Source organism: Setaria italica, chromosome IX (genome assembly GCF_000263155.2).
Source record: "Setaria italica strain Yugu1 chromosome IX, Setaria_italica_v2.0, whole genome shotgun sequence".
NCBI lineage: Eukaryota > Viridiplantae > Streptophyta > Magnoliopsida > Poales > Poaceae > Setaria > Setaria italica.
The window spans coordinates 16,635,681-16,654,839 of NC_028458.1; the positions used below are offsets into that span (position 1 = coordinate 16,635,681).

General features: G+C 45.3%; 2 protein-coding genes across 5 annotated transcripts; one reads left to right on the plus strand and one right to left on the minus strand.

The window, feature by feature from the left end:
* Positions 1-8,609: 8,609 nt before the first annotated feature.
* On the plus strand, positions 8,610-12,030 carry LOC101760707 (pentatricopeptide repeat-containing protein At5g04780, mitochondrial). Its single transcript, XM_004986445.4, has one exon. The coding sequence runs from the start codon at positions 8,656-8,658 to the stop codon at positions 11,455-11,457; it is 2,802 nt and encodes a 933-aa protein (XP_004986502.3). The 5' UTR covers positions 8,610-8,655; the 3' UTR covers positions 11,458-12,030.
* A 641-nt stretch (positions 12,031-12,671) lies between these two features.
* Positions 12,672-18,262, minus strand: LOC101761869 (probable methyltransferase PMT3). Of its 4 annotated transcripts, none has more exons than XM_004982812.4 (9): positions 18,050-18,262; positions 17,326-17,503; positions 16,759-17,101; positions 16,507-16,671; positions 15,977-16,159; positions 15,204-15,798; positions 14,687-14,799; positions 14,352-14,572; positions 12,672-13,423 (listed from the first exon to the last, which is right to left on the minus strand). In XM_004982812.4, exons 3-9 carry the CDS (start codon positions 17,005-17,007, stop codon positions 13,099-13,101), a joined length of 1,851 nt encoding a protein of 616 aa, XP_004982869.1. In that variant the 5' UTR covers positions 17,008-17,101; positions 17,326-17,503; positions 18,050-18,262; the 3' UTR covers positions 12,672-13,098. The 4 variants fall into 4 exon arrangements, with proteins under 4 accessions (XP_004982869.1, XP_004982868.1, XP_004982870.1 ...); XM_004982811.4 differs by having other exon boundaries at positions 17,194-17,503; XM_004982813.4 differs by lacking the exon at positions 17,326-17,503.
* Between the last annotated feature and the right edge of the window lie 897 nt (positions 18,263-19,159).

The following is a 19,159-nucleotide window of genomic DNA, read 5'->3' on the forward strand; positions in this document are numbered from 1 at the left end:
AAAGGCGGCTGCCCTACCAATAAGTTAAATCACGTTTTTCTCTCATTTACATTTTGAGGTGGAGCAATGCCAAAAAAATATTTATAGAGTGCCATAGAAAAGTAGTATAACAACAATCGAAAAAGAGATATTGGGGGATTCTGCAGTTCTAAAGCTGCAAGTTTCGTTGCCCTTCCAATTTCTCCTAGCCAGGTTATATTATCTTCTTAGAATAATGCCACTTTTTGTGTGAGGGATCCATTTCATCCATCAAATTTCCTGTGCAAGCCTAACTCGATTATCAACAAGGTGCATATACACGTTGACTTAACGACTGTGAGTCTGTGAAGGATCCATTTGTGTTCAAGGACCAGATTAAAGCGTGTCCCTACCCATGTTAGTTTATGTTTGTGCTTCTGGTGACCGACTGTACCATTCCACTAATTTGTTACCCACTAGGGCTCCCGCTCTCCTCTAAAACAAACATTAAGTGGTAGATGCCGCTGTACGTGGTACCTCACCGCTATAGGACGCAACCGCGCAGTGCCGCACTGCAGCGATTCGCTTGCGGCGAGCGTTTCGCAGCCCCCCCAATGCAATTGAAAAGTGAACGTGGCGTCGGCGCACCGCAGCTCGTTCGGTGGGATTTTCACGGCCCGCTACCGCACGGTCGCCGCGGAAACAAACGGGGCGCCACTGCAAACGCTATTTAAACCCTTGATGAGTGGAACCGTGCTAAATACATCAGCCGCCGTTGCATAACCCTGATAACACGCGTTTTTCAGCATACGGTAACTAATAATGTCGATCGATGTCAGGCACCCTGTACATGGATAGCAGATGCATAGACAACCTACATCTCCAGTCGCCATACACCCATTGAGTGCAGGCTTGTACAAAAATGAGCTATGCTGGACGGCGAAGGGAGAGACGACGCCCCGGTTGCCCGGGCCAACTCGACACCACCCATCGACGCTCATCCATCGATCTACTCGCAGCAAGCAAACCAACCGACCAAGAGGAGATTAACGGAAATGTGTTAGCATTACTTAGCTTATTTTATCTCGCATGCAGCTGGAGTCCTTTCTCGGCAAGAAACGCTAGCTCCTGACAGGGACGCCAATTCTGTCCCTGTCGGCTGTGGCAGTGTAAGCTGGAATTCTGGATGAAATAATATTCCTCTGGTCGGAGGAAGTGATCATCGCTCGAAAGCTGCGCGCCGCATGAGAACTGAGAAGAGACGAGTCCGATCCAATGATTAGCGTGCTCGAGTATCAAATAAAAGAAATGGTTAGCGTGCTCCATGATTGATCCAGTGCAATCGTCGTCAGGGGGTGGACGGGGACGGGACGGAAGGGAGGCCTCCGGCGGGTGAGCTACCAGTGCTTGGTTGATGGCAGTGGCAAGCTAATTGCACCGGGTATACATCAAAATTACTGACTAGCTGTCACCTTCGTCAGTTAGAGGACGACTCACTGTGAAGCGAATTACTCGCTTTATTTTTTTTGGTACAAGGTGTAGTTCGTTTCATTGGGACACAAGTCTTTGACAACCGTTGGCTTTCCTAATAAAACGAAATAAGTCTTTCCCTCCGTTCTGTTTTACATGTCACATTAGGTTTGTCTTAAGTTAGATTTATCCAACTTTAACCAAATTTACAGAAAAATATAACATCAACTACAATTTCAAATTTATTTTATTGAGTTTACCATGGAATATATTTTGATGGTGCATATATTTGGAAGTATAGATATTTTATATTTTTCTATAAACTTGGCAAAGTTGGATAAGCTTGACATAGAACAAACCTAACATGACATGTAAAAATCAGAAGGAGTATATTGTATTATATATTTTATAGGTATCATTTTGTGGTTTTTTCATTACTGTTTGGGGTTTTGTTGTTTTACTCACTTGGTCTCAACGTCTCCTCACAACACCGCGCTGTGTAAAGAGTGCTATAACATATTTTAAAGGTTAGAAAGCGTGCTATGTATAGAGTGCTATAGCACACTTCGAGGGTTAAAAAGTAGAAATATTTCTGGACCCCATCATTTCATCATATTTCTGAATGGATACCACCAGCCTGTCCTGTCAAGGTGAAAGAATAAATCGTTGTCCGCCCTTTCGGTTGCGGTCGCCACCCCATAAATGATCATGTCTCTGAACGAATGGGCCCAGTGGCAAGCTTCTGAGACAGCCAGCAGGATTCAAACCCCCCACTACTACAAAAACTGTTTGTAGGTGTGTTCTTTTTTTTACTCTAGACTGGACTGACTTTTCACCTACTCCTACAACCTAAAGCTAGCAGTTACTGTAGCTTCCGGTCCATCCCTGAAAATGCATGGGGCGAGCTGCCCCTGTAAATGCTCTACAGAACTCCAGCTGAGCTCTTCTTCCTCCTCCCGACAACAAGGGTGGAGGGGAAGGTTCTAACTTTATTTCCTTGGCGTTAGTGGCTATAAAAGATAAGTTTATGCTAACCTTATGTCTATTTTGAAGCTTGTTGCTCAATTAGGGTTTGATTTAACCTTTAGGTAGATCTTAGATCCATGGTGTGGTTTAACACAAACGAGCTACCCGTGCCACAAGCAACCAGCCGGTACTGTGCATTGTGGTTATTACGTGTACGAATTCACCAGGATGCTCGGAAAGTTACACATTGTGGTTATTACGTGTACGAATTCACCAGGATGCTCGGAAAGTTACACAATGGATCCCGAACGCGTAAGCCGATCTCGAAAAACTGTTTGATAGGGATGTATGTGTGTGCATTGCTTTTGCATCTATCTAATACTTGCTTATTTTTTCCATGATTTCATTGCAGAATAGGGGCCCACTCCATAGCGGAGCACTCCATGAGAAACAACTTCTAAAGATTGTCAGTGGACTATGTCGTTTCATTATGCATGAAGTGGTCAGCATCAACAAGTTTTTTCACCCTAAAAATGAAAGGAATTAGTAAAGGGAGAAAAATACCTCCTTTTTGTGAGTGGGAGCTGCAGAGGTATAGACTCGTGTAGTTAGTGGGACATATATGTTTGGCTAATGTAATGTAGCTAATATGTACTCTCATGATGTATACGTTAATTTTTCTAGTAGTTTCTATCAAAATAATGTATGCCTAATTTATATTTATATTATATGTTCCATGCTGATAAATTTGATATTCAATTGCACACTAGCTTGATAGGTTAAAATTATTGGTGGGAACCAAAATTTTGAACAAATCTAGTGAGACATATTTTCTGAAAACTCAGAAAAAGTGGCCGAAAGAATAGGCCAGAAGGGTATTTCCAGGGGCGAGCCATGCTGTGACCCACATCTAGAAATTCATTTGCGGAGGTGGGTTATGACATTGGCCGTGCCTGCTAATGCCATTTCCAGGGGTGTGCTCCCTGAATGAGTACGGTGTAGGCTTTGGAGGGAAATCAATCACGAGATGACGTATAATCTAGGTGAGAAAAAAGCTGAGGCTTGCTGTCGCTGAAATTTTTTACTAAGGGCATGTTTGGTAAGGCTCCACCTGATTTTGATTCTCTATGGGAGCTGATTGCCCGAGGGAAGTGATTCTATGGGTTAAAGTTATTCTCTATGATTCTCTATGATAAACTTTATGGATAAAGAGTTTTTGTGCGAGAAGTGAATCAGAAGAATCTAGTTTTTCCAGCTCCCAGCACCTTGGTTCATGGATAAAGCTTTATGGATGTTTTGAAATTTATCAATACTAAAAGCTTTATGGATAAAAGCCCCTTGGTTCATGGATAAAGTTTTTCCAGCTCCCAACCCCAGTAAAACTTGATGGATGTTTTGAAATTTATCAATAATAAAAGCTTTTGACTTTTAAGAGCATTTCATCAATAAATCTATTGATAATTGATTTCAGTAAGTTCAACGCATAAACTTCCTCACCATAAGGGTATTATCACTAACCAACCGTACCGAGTTTAACTTATATGCTACACAGATAAGTTCAGGGGAGGGATGTTGAAGCCTAAAAAAATAGAAAGAACAAGCACTGACTCGTTTAGTCGTCATTTGGCATGACACTTTACCCGGGCTTGAACTAGGGTGTGTGCCCACTCCAGAAAACTTTTATGTAATGAACAACCCTCATGAAAATTTTTATTTTTTTGAAGGTGACAGAAAAACTCTCATGAAAATTTATTTTTGTTAAGGTATTCCATAGACCGCCGTGAAAATGATTGTTTTCGTTAAGGTGTTAAAAAAAACTCTCATGAAGATTTTGCATATTTCATGAATGTGTGCTCCAAACTCTCATGGAAATTGTGCAGATTTCATGAAGGTTCCCTAAACTCTCACGAAATAGGTGGATGCGCTTCAACCTTTTCCATTCTACGTGCTATTTTTCATTCTCCCAAGCTTATTTTTTTGCAAAAAAGCAAGCTTGCGGACTTATTTTTCGGTTTTAAGACACAGACACGCCAACTAAACTGACCCCATCAAGCTTTGTTCTTTCCCTCTAACCCTAACAGGAGCCTCCTCTGCCCCTTACTCCCTCACTCCCACCCTCCCATGCCACCGCAGTCCCTCCCTTGTGCCACCCCACCTCGCTCGCCTCTATCTCCCTCTCTCGCTGTCCCCGCTCGAGCTCCCTTCCTGGGTGCGCCTCATCTAGCAAGTTTGGAAACTTAAGGTCAGAACATATATGCCCAAACTATATTCACTGGCAGTCTAGATCTCCAAGGTAGTATTACGCTAGATTGAAATTCAGTCATGTCACCGGTGGAAATAAAAGATGTGTAACTGGTTCACCAATTTAGTGTCTGGCATTTTTTTGCGCAATTTAGAAAACCTTGGGAAAGATTGCAGAAATGAGAGAAGCTCATCCTATTCATATCAAATTAGATTGGTCTTATTTTTTTTTACATAGAGAGAATCAATAGAAATTAAATTGGTCTTTCCAACATGTATGTGTCTTCTTTTTGCAGGTTATCCGTTCACCACGCCTAAGCTCTTGCCACGAAGATGACATGCAGACCGACAGCGACAACGGCGACTACAATATCATGGACGAGGAGAGCTGCGATGAGATAGATGATGAGGAGAGCTGTGTGATGACATGGATGATGAGAAGGGTTTGTGACAGCATGGATGATGATGAGGGCTGCCATGACAATTAACACTATAGGAAAATTGAGCATTGGTCCTAGCACATAGTACCGGTTGGTTTTTGACCTGGTACTAATATGAGCATTAGTACTGGGTCTATCCAGGAGCCTTCCGTGACCCCCTTCAGTATCGGGTGAGAGCTCCACCCGGTACTAATGTGCTTGAGGGTCTTTAGTACCGGTTGGAAGCTCCAACCGTCTTATCCGTCCACTCCCCCGGCCCATACCCACTTCCCTCTCTCCTTATCCGCTCCCCCTTCCTCCTTCCTCCCTCTCTCACTCTTGGCCCGCCGGTCTCCCTCCTCTCCCCCTCCCTCTCTCACTCCCTCCCTCCCTCTCTCACTCTGGGCTGGCGAGCGAGCCCCGCACTCAGCGGCCCGAAGGCAAGGCACCTATCTGCGCGTGCGAGGAGGCGAGGCACCGGTGGCCGAAGGCGCCGTGGCTGGCCCCGACTGCGCGTCGATAGGATAGCGGTGGCGGGGGTTGGGCGGCGGTGGTGGGATGGCGGCGGCCGGGCGGGAGGTGCGGCAGGCTTCGGGAAGGCGGGTGGCGGGGCCGGCTCGGGCCGGCGGGGCTCGGGCTCGGGCAGGGTGATTTTTTTTATTTTTTAATACCCTTTTAGTACCGGTTATTTCACCCGGTATTAAAGGCCCCCCTTTAGTACGAAGTAGCAATACCGATTGCACAACCGGTATTAAAGGGAGGTTAGGAATCGGTACTGAAGGGGCTTTCCCCAGTAGTGTAATGTTGATTCAGAGAATGCTGGTGGTGAAGACCTTGACACCAATTGATTGGAGGGAGCAGAACCAACGCATGATGACCATACTTTTGAGATCTTTTGGTTCAACGTGAAATGATGCAACACTACTTTTGGTTGAAACATAGTTGTTGCTAACCTTTTGGGTGATATAATGGCTGTAGCATCTATGGACTTGTATGCAAGACTATAGCATCTATGGACTTGTAGAATCTGTATGCTCTGGTAGGATCTGTATGCTCTGGTGCATCTACCATCTATGGACTTGTAGAATATAATCGAATGGCGGTAGCATATATGGACTCTTGTAGGATCTAATGGCTATAGCATACTAGCATCTATGGACTTGCATTGATGTCAGCTGTATTAATAATTGGATCACATATATGCACACAATGTGCTGGAGTGATATATGGATAATATAGTATGATAGAATGGGGTCTGATGTTTGTGTATATTTTCCTAGAATAAACTCTCATGAAAATGATCATTTTCATAGAGGCATGAATGAACTCTCACGAATATAAAATCTCCCCTTTGGCCCGGCAGTTTTCTCATGTCGTCTTGCATATATTTCATGGCGGTTCCACATTGTCATGAAAAAGAATTTTCATGAGACTTGTAGGCCTACAGGGAAAACATTCATGGCGGTTTTTCCGTCACATTTGGATCTCACAAAAACAATTTTGGAGACCTCGTTGCTTAAATATATTTTGTAGAGGTCGCCACGAATTAACACCATGAGAAAAAAAATCCTGATAGTTGAGTCCCACGAATGGTACGTGGAGTCTGAGTTGAGAGGATTTTCGTGAGAGGCAAACATCATGGACTATTTTCGTGATGTTTTTTGCTATTTTTCGTGAGTGCTTTTGGCTTTTACGAATTTTTTGTTGTAGTGCATCAACAAAGCAAGTTCAATAAATTAAATAGCAAGCAATAATAGGTATTGTAATCTGAGTGACAGCTTATGATCAAGTGGGGTCTATACGGAGGTATCCTGCAAGCATCGTCAACGTTAAATTAGAAACAAACCTGAAAACGACTTGATGCACATTAATTCGGGAGTACAAACAAAAGAAGAAGACCAAATGTTATTATCAGGAATTGCAACATATACAATATCAGCTGGGATTGTAAAATCTATATAGCTTAGTGAGTAGGGGCACTGCCATCTTGCCTGTCCGTGTCCCACAAATAATCATCCTCCATAAAACAGAAAATGGCAGTGTCCTTCCAAAGAACACAAAGTGTAACGATGCTTGTACTGGACAAGTAACTGTCTGAAGGAGATAAATACATCGGATTATTTGATGCTATGTCTGAGATTAACACATCATGAGTGTGCAAAGAAAGATGACAAGGACGAAAGATTATGTGAAAATCATATAAGATCTAATGGAATTAATGCTCAAGACACAATTGGACCAAAATTTTGATGCCAATTTACATTGAAAAAAACAAGTAACTATAGTACATAAATACTCCTTCCGTCCTAAATTATTAGTCGTTTTAGATTTTCTAGATTCATACTTTTTTACTTATACATCTAGGTATAATATATAGTAATGACGGAGGGAGTACAAGTAATGCATAAGTGCAATCACCTTGATATAATTTGAGACAGAATTTCCCTGGGCTGGGAAGTCTCCGAATGCAAAACTACTTTTAGTTTGTTTCTTTTCTGAAGATTGTGGAGAGTATATTACCTTGTCAGGTAAATTTGTATATAGTTCCAATAAAAAAGTTTCCACGGATTTTTTTGAATAAAATACAGATTTATTTTTGGCGGGTCGATCAACATGAGCAAAGCAACTAGCTGCTACTGTCCACATGCAAGAATTTGTCTTGCATAACCCAGTTGCGCATTTTTCTGACACTCTCTCTGCATCACTGTAACGAGATTCTCGAGCATTGTCATCACGGAATTTGTCTGACAAAAGCCCCAGCTACCGGCAGCGCCCAGTGCGCCTGAATTCAAGCTTAGCTGCATGGCTGCATCCAGGTACCAAATTAAGGGGCACGAACACAATCATCACAAGAGATCAAAAACAAATACATTGAGCTTGACTGCTCGTCGAAAATGAGCTTGACTGCTTGAACCGGCCTGTAGTGAATCGATCGATCTTCTCCAAGTCTCCATCGTCTAAGGATTAGTGCAAGTACAAGTTCCAGTGCAATTTGCAGCAAAAGACATGGGGCATCTATCAACTTGCAAATATTCCTGATGGCTTTGCCTCAAGCAGTGGGAAGAAGGACGATGCATGCATGAGTATGTCGCATTGCTTCATGGATGCATGTTTCAAGTTGGGCAACTTGGTGTCCCCCAAGATCACATGAGGCTGGCCATTGCGACTACAAGCACCTCGGAGAAATCTTGGAAATTTTACCTAGCCAATATGGAGCATTTTGGCTGGGGTGACTGGGTCCAGTGTTCGTTCCTCTAGAGTCGAGCTGGAAATTGATTAGGAGAGGGGGAACCTCGAAATTCAGGGTTCAGGAGGGTTTTCTAAGACAGGAGAAGGGTGCTTCTTCTTAAATGAATAAAAACTGTGGAGCGGCTTACTCTGCCTTTTCTTTTTTCCCCCTCTGTTAGCCCATCGGATCCACTCGCTAGCCTGGTTCAAACGACCACTTGCAGGCCCATCGAAGCAAAACTCTGAGCCCATGAAGCCCAACTAGCATGTTCCACGCACTCACTTGTACAGTGCGATAAGCTACCTAAAAAGGAAAGGAGAGAAAAAAAAGAGAGAATGATTCGGCTCAGTCACTGAGCTCAGCCGAACAACCATGGCGACCATGCCGCCGCCGCCGTCCCGGTTCCCGCCCACTTCCCCGCGTGCCATCTTCTCCCCTCGCAGCACCGCCCTGCAGACCCCATCCACCCACGCGCAGCACCGCCACCTGCTCGACGGCGCGCTGCAGAGCCAGGGGCATGTATCGCCGCGCCACGCGCACGCGCGGCCCCCGCAGGAGCGGGAGCGGGACCTGGCCGCGCCCTACGCGCGGGAGATCGGCGCCTGCGTCCGCGCGCGGCGGTGGGGCGCGGCGTGCGAGGCGTTCGCGTCCATGCGCGCCGCGGGGGCCGCGCCGGACAGGTTCCTCCTCCCGCAGGTGCTCCGCGCCTGCGCCGGGCTGGGCGCCCCTCGCCTCGCGGCCGCCGCGCACGCGCTCGCCGCCAAGGGTGGGGCCGCGCTCGCGGGAGACCCCGTCGTCGGGAACGCGATCGTCGCCATGTACGCGGCGCTGGGGGACGTGGCCTCCGCGCGCGCCGCGTTCGCGTCGATGCCCGACCGCGACGTCGTGGCGTGGACCGCGCTCATCGGCGCGCACGCCGACGCTGGGGAGCTGGACGAGGCCTTCGACTTGTTTGAAGAGATGCAAGAGAGCGGCGTGCGGCCGGACGTGATTTCTTGGAACACGCTGGTGTCCGGATTTGCAAGAAATGGTGACCTCGGTGCTGCGCTGCATCTGTTTGACGAAATGCGGCTTAGAGGTGTCGAGCCGGGGGTCAATTCGTGGAACTGCATCATCTCGGGTTGTGTGCAGAATGCACTGTATGACGAAGCGCTGAGGATTTTTCAGGAGATGTGTGAGAGCAAGAGGCCTGATTCGGTGACTGTGGCTAGTATTCTCCCTGCTTGCGCTGGCTTGCAGGCACTAAGAATTGGAAAGCAACTGCATTCTTATGTTTTGCGGTATGGAATCAAGCTCAATGTTTACATTGGAGCATCCTTGATTAGCATGTACTCTGAATGCGGAGAATTTAATTATGCAAGAGTCGTCTTTTCCACCATTGAAGAAGAGAAGAATGCCACCGTATGGAATGAGTTAATTCAATTGTATATCAGAGAAGGGAGGATGGACAAGGCGTGGGAAGCTTTTAACTTGATGAAGGAGGATGGATTGGAGCCTGACATTGTCACATATAACAGTTTCATTGCTGAATATGCTAGAGCAGGTCAGAAAGAACAAGCTTATGAACTGTTCTCAGGCATGGTTGACATGGGCCTGAAGCCTAATGTGGTCTCAATGAATGCGTTAATATGTGGTTTGTACCAACATGGCCTTTACACTGATGCACTGGAAGCTTTCAGGTACATGCAGTGTTCCGATGATGAAAAAGCAAAGGCTTGGAGGTTTCTTGATAATAGCATCCCAATTCAACCAACTGGCACAACCATTACTGGTGTCCTCTCATTATTGACAGACCTCAAGTTAGATCGTCTTGGGAAGGAAGTACACTGCTATGCTTTAAAGAATGGTTTGACATCAAACATCTTTGTTTCAAGCAAACTTGTTGACCTTTACGGTAAGACCGGTGATATGACATCTGCTGCTAATGTCTTCCAGAAAATCGGGAACAAGAATGTTGTCACATGGAACAGCCTGTTGGCAGCTTACAAGCATAACAGGAAGCCAGAAGTTGCATTGAAGCTGTTTGGTGAAATGCTCGGGTCCAATTGTCATCCAAATTTGGTTACAGTACAGATAGCTCTTTTGTCATGTGGTATGACAATGGCATTGGGATATGGCAGAGAACTGCACAGCTACATCACGAAATGCTGGCCTGGTGGTTACCCAGTGATTCTTGCATGTGCTTTGATGGATATGTATGGGAAATGTGGTAATATTGGGGATGCTAGGTTGGTTTTCGAGTGCACTGTTCCAAAGGAGATAACAATGTGGAACACAATGATGAGTTGCTACTTGCTTCATATGATGCCTAGGGGTGTTATAGATTTGTTTGATTGTTTGGAACAATCTAACATTCAACCAGACCCCATTACTTTCATTTTACTTCTTTCAGCGTGTAAGCAAGAAGGCCTGTTGGAGGAAGCTCAGAACTATTTCTACAACATGGAAGATGTATACGGCATAAAACCAACTTTAAAACACTATACTTGCATGGTTGACATCATGGGATCAGCTGGGCTACTGGTGGAGTCACTAACACTTATTGAGAAGATGCCGTTTGAACCAGATGCATGCCTATGGTCTACTGTTCTTAAAGCTTGTAAGCTGCACTCAAATCTAGAGGTCGGAGAGAAGGCAGCAAAAGCTCTTTTTGAGCTTGAACCAAATAATACATCAAACTACATGGTGCTTTCGAATATATATGCAGACACAGGCTTGTGGGATTCCACTGAGGCTGTGAGGGATGCCATGACAGAACAAGGTTTAGATGTTGAGAGACAATGCAGCTGGTTATACCATGGTACAGCTGTGCACTCTTTCGAGGCTGGAGATCTGTCGCATCCTGCAATCGATGCAATTTTGAGTACATGGAAAGACTTAACTACAAGGATGGAGCAGTCTGGGTACTCCCCTCGAGATATTGAGCCCTACTGCAATATAGAAGCTGATCCATTCTCATGCCACCACACAGAGAAGATTGCGGTGTGTTATGGGTTAATTTCCACAAACGATAACGAACCAATACGCATCTCAAAGAATTTTAGAATGTGCCTGGAGTGTCATTCATCGATCAAATTTATCTCAAGGGACAAGAACCGGCAAATACTTGTTTCAGATGGTTGCGCCTACCACCATTTTAAGGATGGAACTTGCAGCTGCGGAGATGCATGGTAAAAGAAGAGGACTATCTAAAAGGGCAATCTTGTATGCCATGAAAATTGTGTTTATGGACAGTAATATCGGATGATGATGGCATTTGCAGAATTGCACTATTATCAGTAATGGCTGATATCAACGGTCCCATGCCACCATCTTGAAGCATACAACACACTTCTGTCTATATCCAGTTTGCGCTCCTTGGAGATAGGGCAGGAAATATGATCAGCTTCATCTGTGAAGCTGGAGCTCTTTGCTGCAAATGGAAGAGCTAGAAGGACTGGCTATGGTTCTGCAGATCCCCAGTTGATACCAACTCAGGAAGGAAGACTTTAAGTTTTACTCAGGCTTCCTATGAAGGCATGTGCATGCATCATACGAACTATGGATGGTTCATACTTGGTACTGTTAGATATCATCATAGTTGATACTTGAGGCAGTCTCACTCTTCAGTTGCTCATCTACAGGTAGCAAGAAGTCTGGATTTGCTTATAGGCTATAGCTGTTTTTATTCAGCTAGTCGGCCTTCTGTTACACAGTGCTTACATCATAAGCATTGACATTCCGATACACAGTGATACTTTGAACACCTGTCTTCGTTAACAAAAGATGCTCTAGGCGTCTTAGTGTCTTACCTGAGTTATGTGTTAAGAAAAACATGAACTAGTACAAAATAGACCACGCCTAAAGAGAAAATTACAATCAAATCAACAAAGTCTTCCTTCACCACCACATCCATCGCAACTATGGTCTGCCGTCAATGAAATAGAAAACAAACCGAGAACCAAACATCTAGACAAATTCCAGCCACATAGTGGATTTCCGCCGTAAACCTGTCCCACCAAAACGCCATGAACACCAATCCTATAACCAAAAGCGCCAACGTAGAAGAATTAACGAAAACGCCGTGGACATCAAGGCTATAGCCAAAAGCGCCTACGTGAAAGAAACGGTTCTACTCCATAGTACGCTACGGTACAAATGTCAGATTCTTGTGTCACTGTTGTTGTAGAAACCGAACAAACTTCCGTCAAAATCAATTTGCATGGACACACATCCTGAGTTTGCAAAAATTCATAATCAATGTACAACGATTCATGCGCTAACTTATTTCATGACTTTTATCATCCTCCTTTCATCACCTCCTCCCGTCACCTGTTACTAGCTTTATCCATGAACGTCACACATGGAAGATTGGAAGCAGACACTTCCGATTGAAATTTGTACACGAGTAGTTTCGATTTGGCGACCGGCAGCCTTGAGGCTCCTGGGCAAAGCTCATAACCCAAAATGTGTGTACAGTCGAAGTTCCTTACAGTAAACACCAAATCTGTTTGGGGGTACTGCAGCAGACTCCAATAGATGGTTGAAATACCTAAACGAAGCTCAAGATTTAAATTAAAAAGAATGTTTATTTCCTAATCAGACTAGAGAACAAACATCAATTGCAGTATATGTTGAGACAAAAATAGGCCTTTTTTTTTATCCAAGCCTGCTACATATTTGCCATATCCTGATAAACAATCTATCTTCACGTGGGAGGTAGGGCTAGAAATCAAGAACCGGTCCCTATCTCATCTCGGAGGGTGCAGCTGAGCCTCGCTTCTCGGCTTCTGAGCTGCAGATGCTGGGAGCGCAAAAGGGAGTCGAACAAAAGAATTACGTGCTGGAATCCTGTGGGCCTGCTTCTGGTAGCCACAACTTCTTCCGGATTATCAAGATCATTTCATTCTCTTCTGACTCCGGGCTGGGTTCAGCATCTACAACAGTTATTACTTCCCAGTGAAGTGCATGGAGGTACTTCTTGATGAACTCAATGACAGCACTCTTGTCCCTCACAATGATAAACCCAGTCGGTCTGAGGATACGGTCCATTTCAAGGAGCAGGTCTTCAGCACTGCAACCTCTTTTGTCGAGGTCAGAGAAGACTGTCCATGCATGGAGAAGATCATATGTTCGAGGATAGGTTGAAAAGGCTTCACACCTGCAGACACATCATTGTATTTGAGTAAATTATAACAGTGGGAACACAATCTTCCTACTTGTAGGAAAGCTTGCCAGTAATGATCTTGACTGAAAACAACAAGATCCAACAAATCTTGATGTAACCAATGATGGCCTGATGATTAACATTGGCAATGGCAATGCTACAAAAGCTTCACGCAAACCAGAAAATAGTGAATATAACTCAATTATCCTCAGTTGCCCATAACTCTGGAGCTATTTCTGGAGTGCTTAAAGAGAGGCTCCAAGCTTGAGTTCATGGTCATATAGCTAAACTTAGTAAGTTCATGTGCCACAACAAATAGTAGAACAAATACGGGGCACTCAACATTTGAGAAGCTAAAAAATAGACAGACAACAGAACTCTGCTCTTAGATGGACTTATCAATAGACAAAACATATTAGCATTATTAGCCAAATATCATTGCAGCAATCAAAACAGATTCCTTTAACACAAACCACCCAATAGTTTCAGACAGATCAGGGCTAGAATGGTGGCAGAATGGTTCTAATGAGCTCCATCCTAAAGGAAATTCTGATATCACACAATACCAAGAATAAATTCTAACAAGGAAACACTATTTACAAAGTACTGAAGGAATTCATCTCTTAAGTTCTAGTTCCACAGGTCAGTACAGTCAATGACAAAAAATAAAGCATAACAGGTTCAACAGTGTTTCACCATAAAACTTAATCCGTGCTCTTGAAAGTTGCAATCTAAAATCTGATAAGACTATAGCCGCAAGAGGGTGCACATGCCATGGATATTTTACAAAGGTTGTAATTTCTAGTTTTCCACAATTATTATCAAAACATATTGCACAGCAAAGTGGCACCATGCTGATATCTGTTAGCTGTACAGAATTCAATTATAAGAAAGCCAACACTTATTGGTGATTGACACATACCAGTCATGATTGCTGCCTATCAGCCCTCTATCGTAGATTATCTTCAGGGTGCTTGGTCCATCATGTGGCACAACATTCATCACCCATACATCTTTATCCTTGAGTGCAGCAGCAAATGACCCAAAGTTTGCTTTCATGTCCATAATGTTTCTAATAGTGTCTGGTTTTACCTTTGGGCCCAACAAATTCCAATAATTTTCTACTCTTTGCTGCCACATTTCCTGCACAGCAAGAATTATATAAGCAACCTCTATGCAGTTCTTAAGACTCAAATAAGAAAATTCTGAATGTAAGTGGTATGTCATATGCATAAAGAAATAGTTAGGTCAACTAACCGTATCCTTTTCAAATGTGTCAGCAGTAACATACAAATCAGCAAGACGGGGAGGCGGGGTTGTTAATCGAGCAGGCCAAGGAGCCAGCCCAGTTCCCCCATCTCTGTGCATTTCTGAAAACATAAAATCGATTACTCACTTTTTTCTTCATGCATCCCAAGATTAGTTGGAAAGTAGAGTGACAAAATAATAGAAACAGAGGTACTATCTACCCTATGGCTAACTATTACCGACAAACATAACAATTATAATAGAAAAACAGAAGGATAAAATTATTTCAGCATTGAATATCTATAGAAAAGGAATCATTATTACTCAATGTATGCAAAAACACCATAGGACCATGAACTAACACAGAAACTACTTTATTGCTAAATTTACCTCCTGAATTCCAAAATTGTCATGCATGAGAAATGAGAGAAGCAAAAATGTCACAAATATGAAGTTTTTTTCAAGTAAAAAGGAGGGTACACCCTTAGCATCAAATGATTACAGTGGTAACAGGATAAGCACTCACGTTCTGGATAAGGAGTAATGCAAGCTTCCATTGGCACTCCCCACACTGAATCTGGATCATCACCACTTTTGCATAGAGGTGGCTTTGTACCATGAGCTCGTCTCCTGTAACAATCATTGTTCAGAGGCTTGACCCAAATAACAGTTTGGTTTCTTTTCTCCGCAATTTTCCAGCACATCCTTTCTACAAGGGCACTCATTTCTTTCCAGATCCGGAGATCTTCCTCATCCTGTGCATACGCTTCAGGAGAGGAGTAAGCAAAATAACCTCCAGGCCTGAGCAATCTGTCTAGTTCAAGCAGAAGAATCCCATCTCTTTGAAGCCAGTCGATCCTACAACGTGAACAATGGGCTAATTCAAACGATCTACTTGGGTATGGAAGCCTTTTTGTTCCCAAAACACCAAGATATGCAGGGATCCCTCTTTCAAGTGCAAATTGAATCTGATTCTGATGCACATCATTTGGTGCCAAAGACATTGCTATCACATTAGAAGAAAGAAGGTATCCTCCAAAACTAGCAACTCCACAACCAACATCAAGCACTGTGCGAAGCATTCCCTCATTGTTTATATTGTTATCTTTGAAATTTAGCATCTGTCAAATAGTAGAGATGGATCAGATAATAAAGTTTTGAAATACACAATGCTTACAATGCAAAGATGTTTTGTTCGAGAAAAATGCACATATGTTTAGTTCCAGGGCAACTTTTTCTCGAACACGCAGGAGAGCTGTTCCAGGGCAACTTTACAGAGGAGTTAAGACAACAGCTTACATTTGCAATATTTGATATATATTTGTCAGCTCCATGATGAAAATGGGTTCCACCACCTGGAAACTTGATCTTTTCACCTGCTTCAACCATCCAGTTCTGGTCTGACTTCTCTTTAGCAAGGTGAGTGTGTGGAATATTTGCTTTCCACACTACATCGCGGCTTTTCGGCCATTTTATAGGAACCTGAAAACACAAGTTTTGAGGGTGTCATACAGCTCAGGATCTATTCTCAGAGAAGTTGATTGAAAAGGTCAGTGCACATGTTATTAAGGGAAAACATCTAACCGCTTCCTGCGACCAAATCATCTTAGTCTACATGCAACCAAATCATCTAAGTCTACATGCAAAAGAGCTTATATTCTTGATTACATGAAGCACGTATTATCCTATATACAAGATACAGTTTCTGCAGTCACATTAAAAGGTTTGGTTGAAAACTTAGAATGGTCAGTCTATAAACTCAAGTCAAGTAAGCTATAACTCAGGCACGATCTAGAAAACTTTGATAGAAGAGTTAGGTAAGTAGTGACCTTATATCCGTGTGGTGGAGGAATCAAGCAATTAAAGCGTCTTTCAGGAGGAGGGCAATGCCTCTCATAGTGCTCCATCAGGTTTAAATCCAGCTTCAGCCTCATTTGATATATCAAGTTCCTATCCAAGCAGGGGATCAGCTCTGAGTGCCGGTCATCACACACCTTAACACCGAAGAAAACATACAATTAAAATCATGAACCAACAATCCACAAAAGAAAAAAAAGACTGATCACTCGCTGGAAACTTACAGGAAAGCTCTTGGGCTTAACATCATCTGCATCCCCAGTCCCAAAAATGGATTCTTCAGAGCCATCCTCACCATCATCACTGCCCCATCCAAGTGTCCGCGAGAATTTGGTTCCATACTCGAAAGCGGCGCTCTTAGCCTGCCCGTTGGAGCCCGAGAAATACAGGAAGAGAAGGCATAGGCACACGATCATCATGCAGCACAGCACAATGGGCCTCTTGCTCTGCCCTGCGTCGTTTCTGCCCCTCATCTCGGATTCCAACTTGCCTTGCCCCCCCTCTAGCAAGCAGAGCCTTCGGAATTCATAAAGCACCAAATAAATTCCTGACCTCTGTCACACGGATCTGCAAAGACAAACACCAGTCAATAGACACAACACACTGAAGCCATCACCAAGCAGGAAGCTAAAAATAAAAGACAATTCAAGAAGCCCAACCAAAATCACACAGCCTGCAGAACTGAAACCAAGATGGAAGCCTCCCAAGAACGGAAATCGTTGGGGGGAATTAAATGCTCCAACCAAACGCCCCCAAAGACTTGTACAGTATGCAATTAAATGGGGAATTACCCGTCCAGCCAAAGGTGAAAAAGAAATAGCAGGAGCAGTGAAGTGAAGTGGGGGACAGATCACAAAGAGGAAAGACCGTCCCCCACTTTAAATAAAGCACCCTTTTCCGGGCTATTTTACTCGCGGATTCCGATCTGGGGGACCTCCCGTTCAACGAGGCGCCCTGGAATTCGGTTCCCTGGCACGGAAGCTAACAAAATTGGATTAGGCGCCCAAGCATACACGCAAGAAACGAAAAGAAGATTTGGAACAATTTTAGATTAGGCAGCCAAACGCACGCGCAGAAAAAAAAAAAGCTTTGAATTTGACGCGGTTCAAATGCAGGACAGCGACGGGCACCAGTGCGGCAGAGTGCGGTAGCGCGACGCGAGATGGGAGCGGGGAGTGCGTCCGGCGCGAGAGCAGAAGCAGATTAAAAATCGCAAACCAACAAACTAAACGGGCGGCCTAATCCCAAAACTGACGAAACCAACCGAATCCTAACAGACCAGGAAAACAGAACCAAAGCAATCGCGGCACGGGATAGTCATCCGCCGCGGGAGCACGCGCGCGCGCCAAGGAGGGGCGAACCCCGTCGGCGGCGAGGGCGCGCAGGGTCGAGCGAACGGCGGCGGCAGATCGAGCAGGAGCGCCCCCCGCCGCCGCCGCCGCCGAGGCCGAGGCCGCATTGCGGTCCGGGACGAGAGGAGGGGGGAGCGGGACGGGGAGGGAGGGAGCAACGCACCGTCGCAGCCGCAGATCCGTGGCGCGGGTCGCAGTGCCGCCGCGGGGCGCGGTCGCCTCCGGTCGCAGGGCGCGGGGGCGGAGCGGGGAGGCAGCCGGCCAGGGAGCGCGAGCGAGAGCTAGCGGAAGGCCTCGACTTGCGGGGGTAAAGCGAGCGAGCCAACGCGCAAAGAGAGGCCGGGTGTTGTTGGCCTATTGGGTGAAAGCCTGGGCTCCTCCCTCCGGTGAGAAGAAGCTGGCAGGATGATGAGTTGATGACGACGCGGTGGATTATTATAATTACCGAGCCCAGTAGATTTTACTGCTGATTAAACTAAAGTAGGGCTGGGCGGGCCGTGATTAGGGATGCGATGCCGCCCGCCACTGTGAGTGCAGCGCGTGCTCCCGACCGTGCCGTGCGCGAGGGGAGGAAGGGAACGAATCCTAGATTAGCATCAGATTTAGCGGCGTTGGTTGTGGAATTAGAGGGGGATCTCTGTCGGCGTCCGTCCAGTGGGGGTGGCCCTTAGAATAGTGTCGCTACTGTTCGCCGGGTGTCATCCCGTGTCGCTGCCGTGGCTTTGTCACGTGACTCTCCGATTCCATCCTGTTCCCAAGTATAGAAGGAGATTTGTTTTACCATTTCGACAAGCTGGTATCAAATCGCAGGAAGTAGTGGGGAGCGGACGCCCAAGCAAATTCGAATGATTGTGGAGAAATGGACCTACGAGAGGAAACTGCCGACCGGGCCATACGCAGGCATGCGAATGGGCAGGGGCGGCCAACCAATCGGATTCAAAGCGGTGTCGGTTCACATGAAGGGATTGGCCCCCGTGCCTGCTTGCACACCGAATGTTCGATCCCAGATCTGGCTACAGCTCGTGCACGCGGGCACCGACGCACGAGCCGCGCAGTTGGGAGCGGCGGACTGGAGTGCCGCTGAAGCCTAGAGATTCTCACACTAGGGGCGCAGGGCCACAGACGCCAGTGCCCCCACGGCCCCAGCGAGACACATGGTGCCCGCCCAGTTTTGGCATGACTGGACCTGCAAGCAGTGCCATCATAAGTGCAGGCCAAATTTGGTACGAAACGGTGAAGACCTCTCGCCATCATACTGTTCATCATAGGCTGG

Excerpts from the sequence above, each read along its gene's own strand:
- LOC101760707 (XM_004986445.4), top strand. The coding sequence starts at position 8,656 with ATGGCGACCATGCCGCCGCCGCCGTCCCGGTTCCCGCCCACTTCCCCG.
- LOC101761869 (XM_004982813.4), bottom strand. The coding sequence starts at position 17,007 with ATGAGGGGCAGAAACGACGCAGGGCAGAGCAAGAGGCCCATTGTGCTG. Across the intron at positions 15,799-15,976 it reads ATATATCAAATATTGCAAAT|ATGCTAAATTTCAAAGATAA; the intron begins GTAAGCTGTTGT and ends ACTATTTGACAG. Across the intron at positions 14,573-14,686 it reads ACACATTTGAAAAGGATACG|GAAATGTGGCAGCAAAGAGT; the intron begins GTTAGTTGACCT and ends CTTGCTGTGCAG.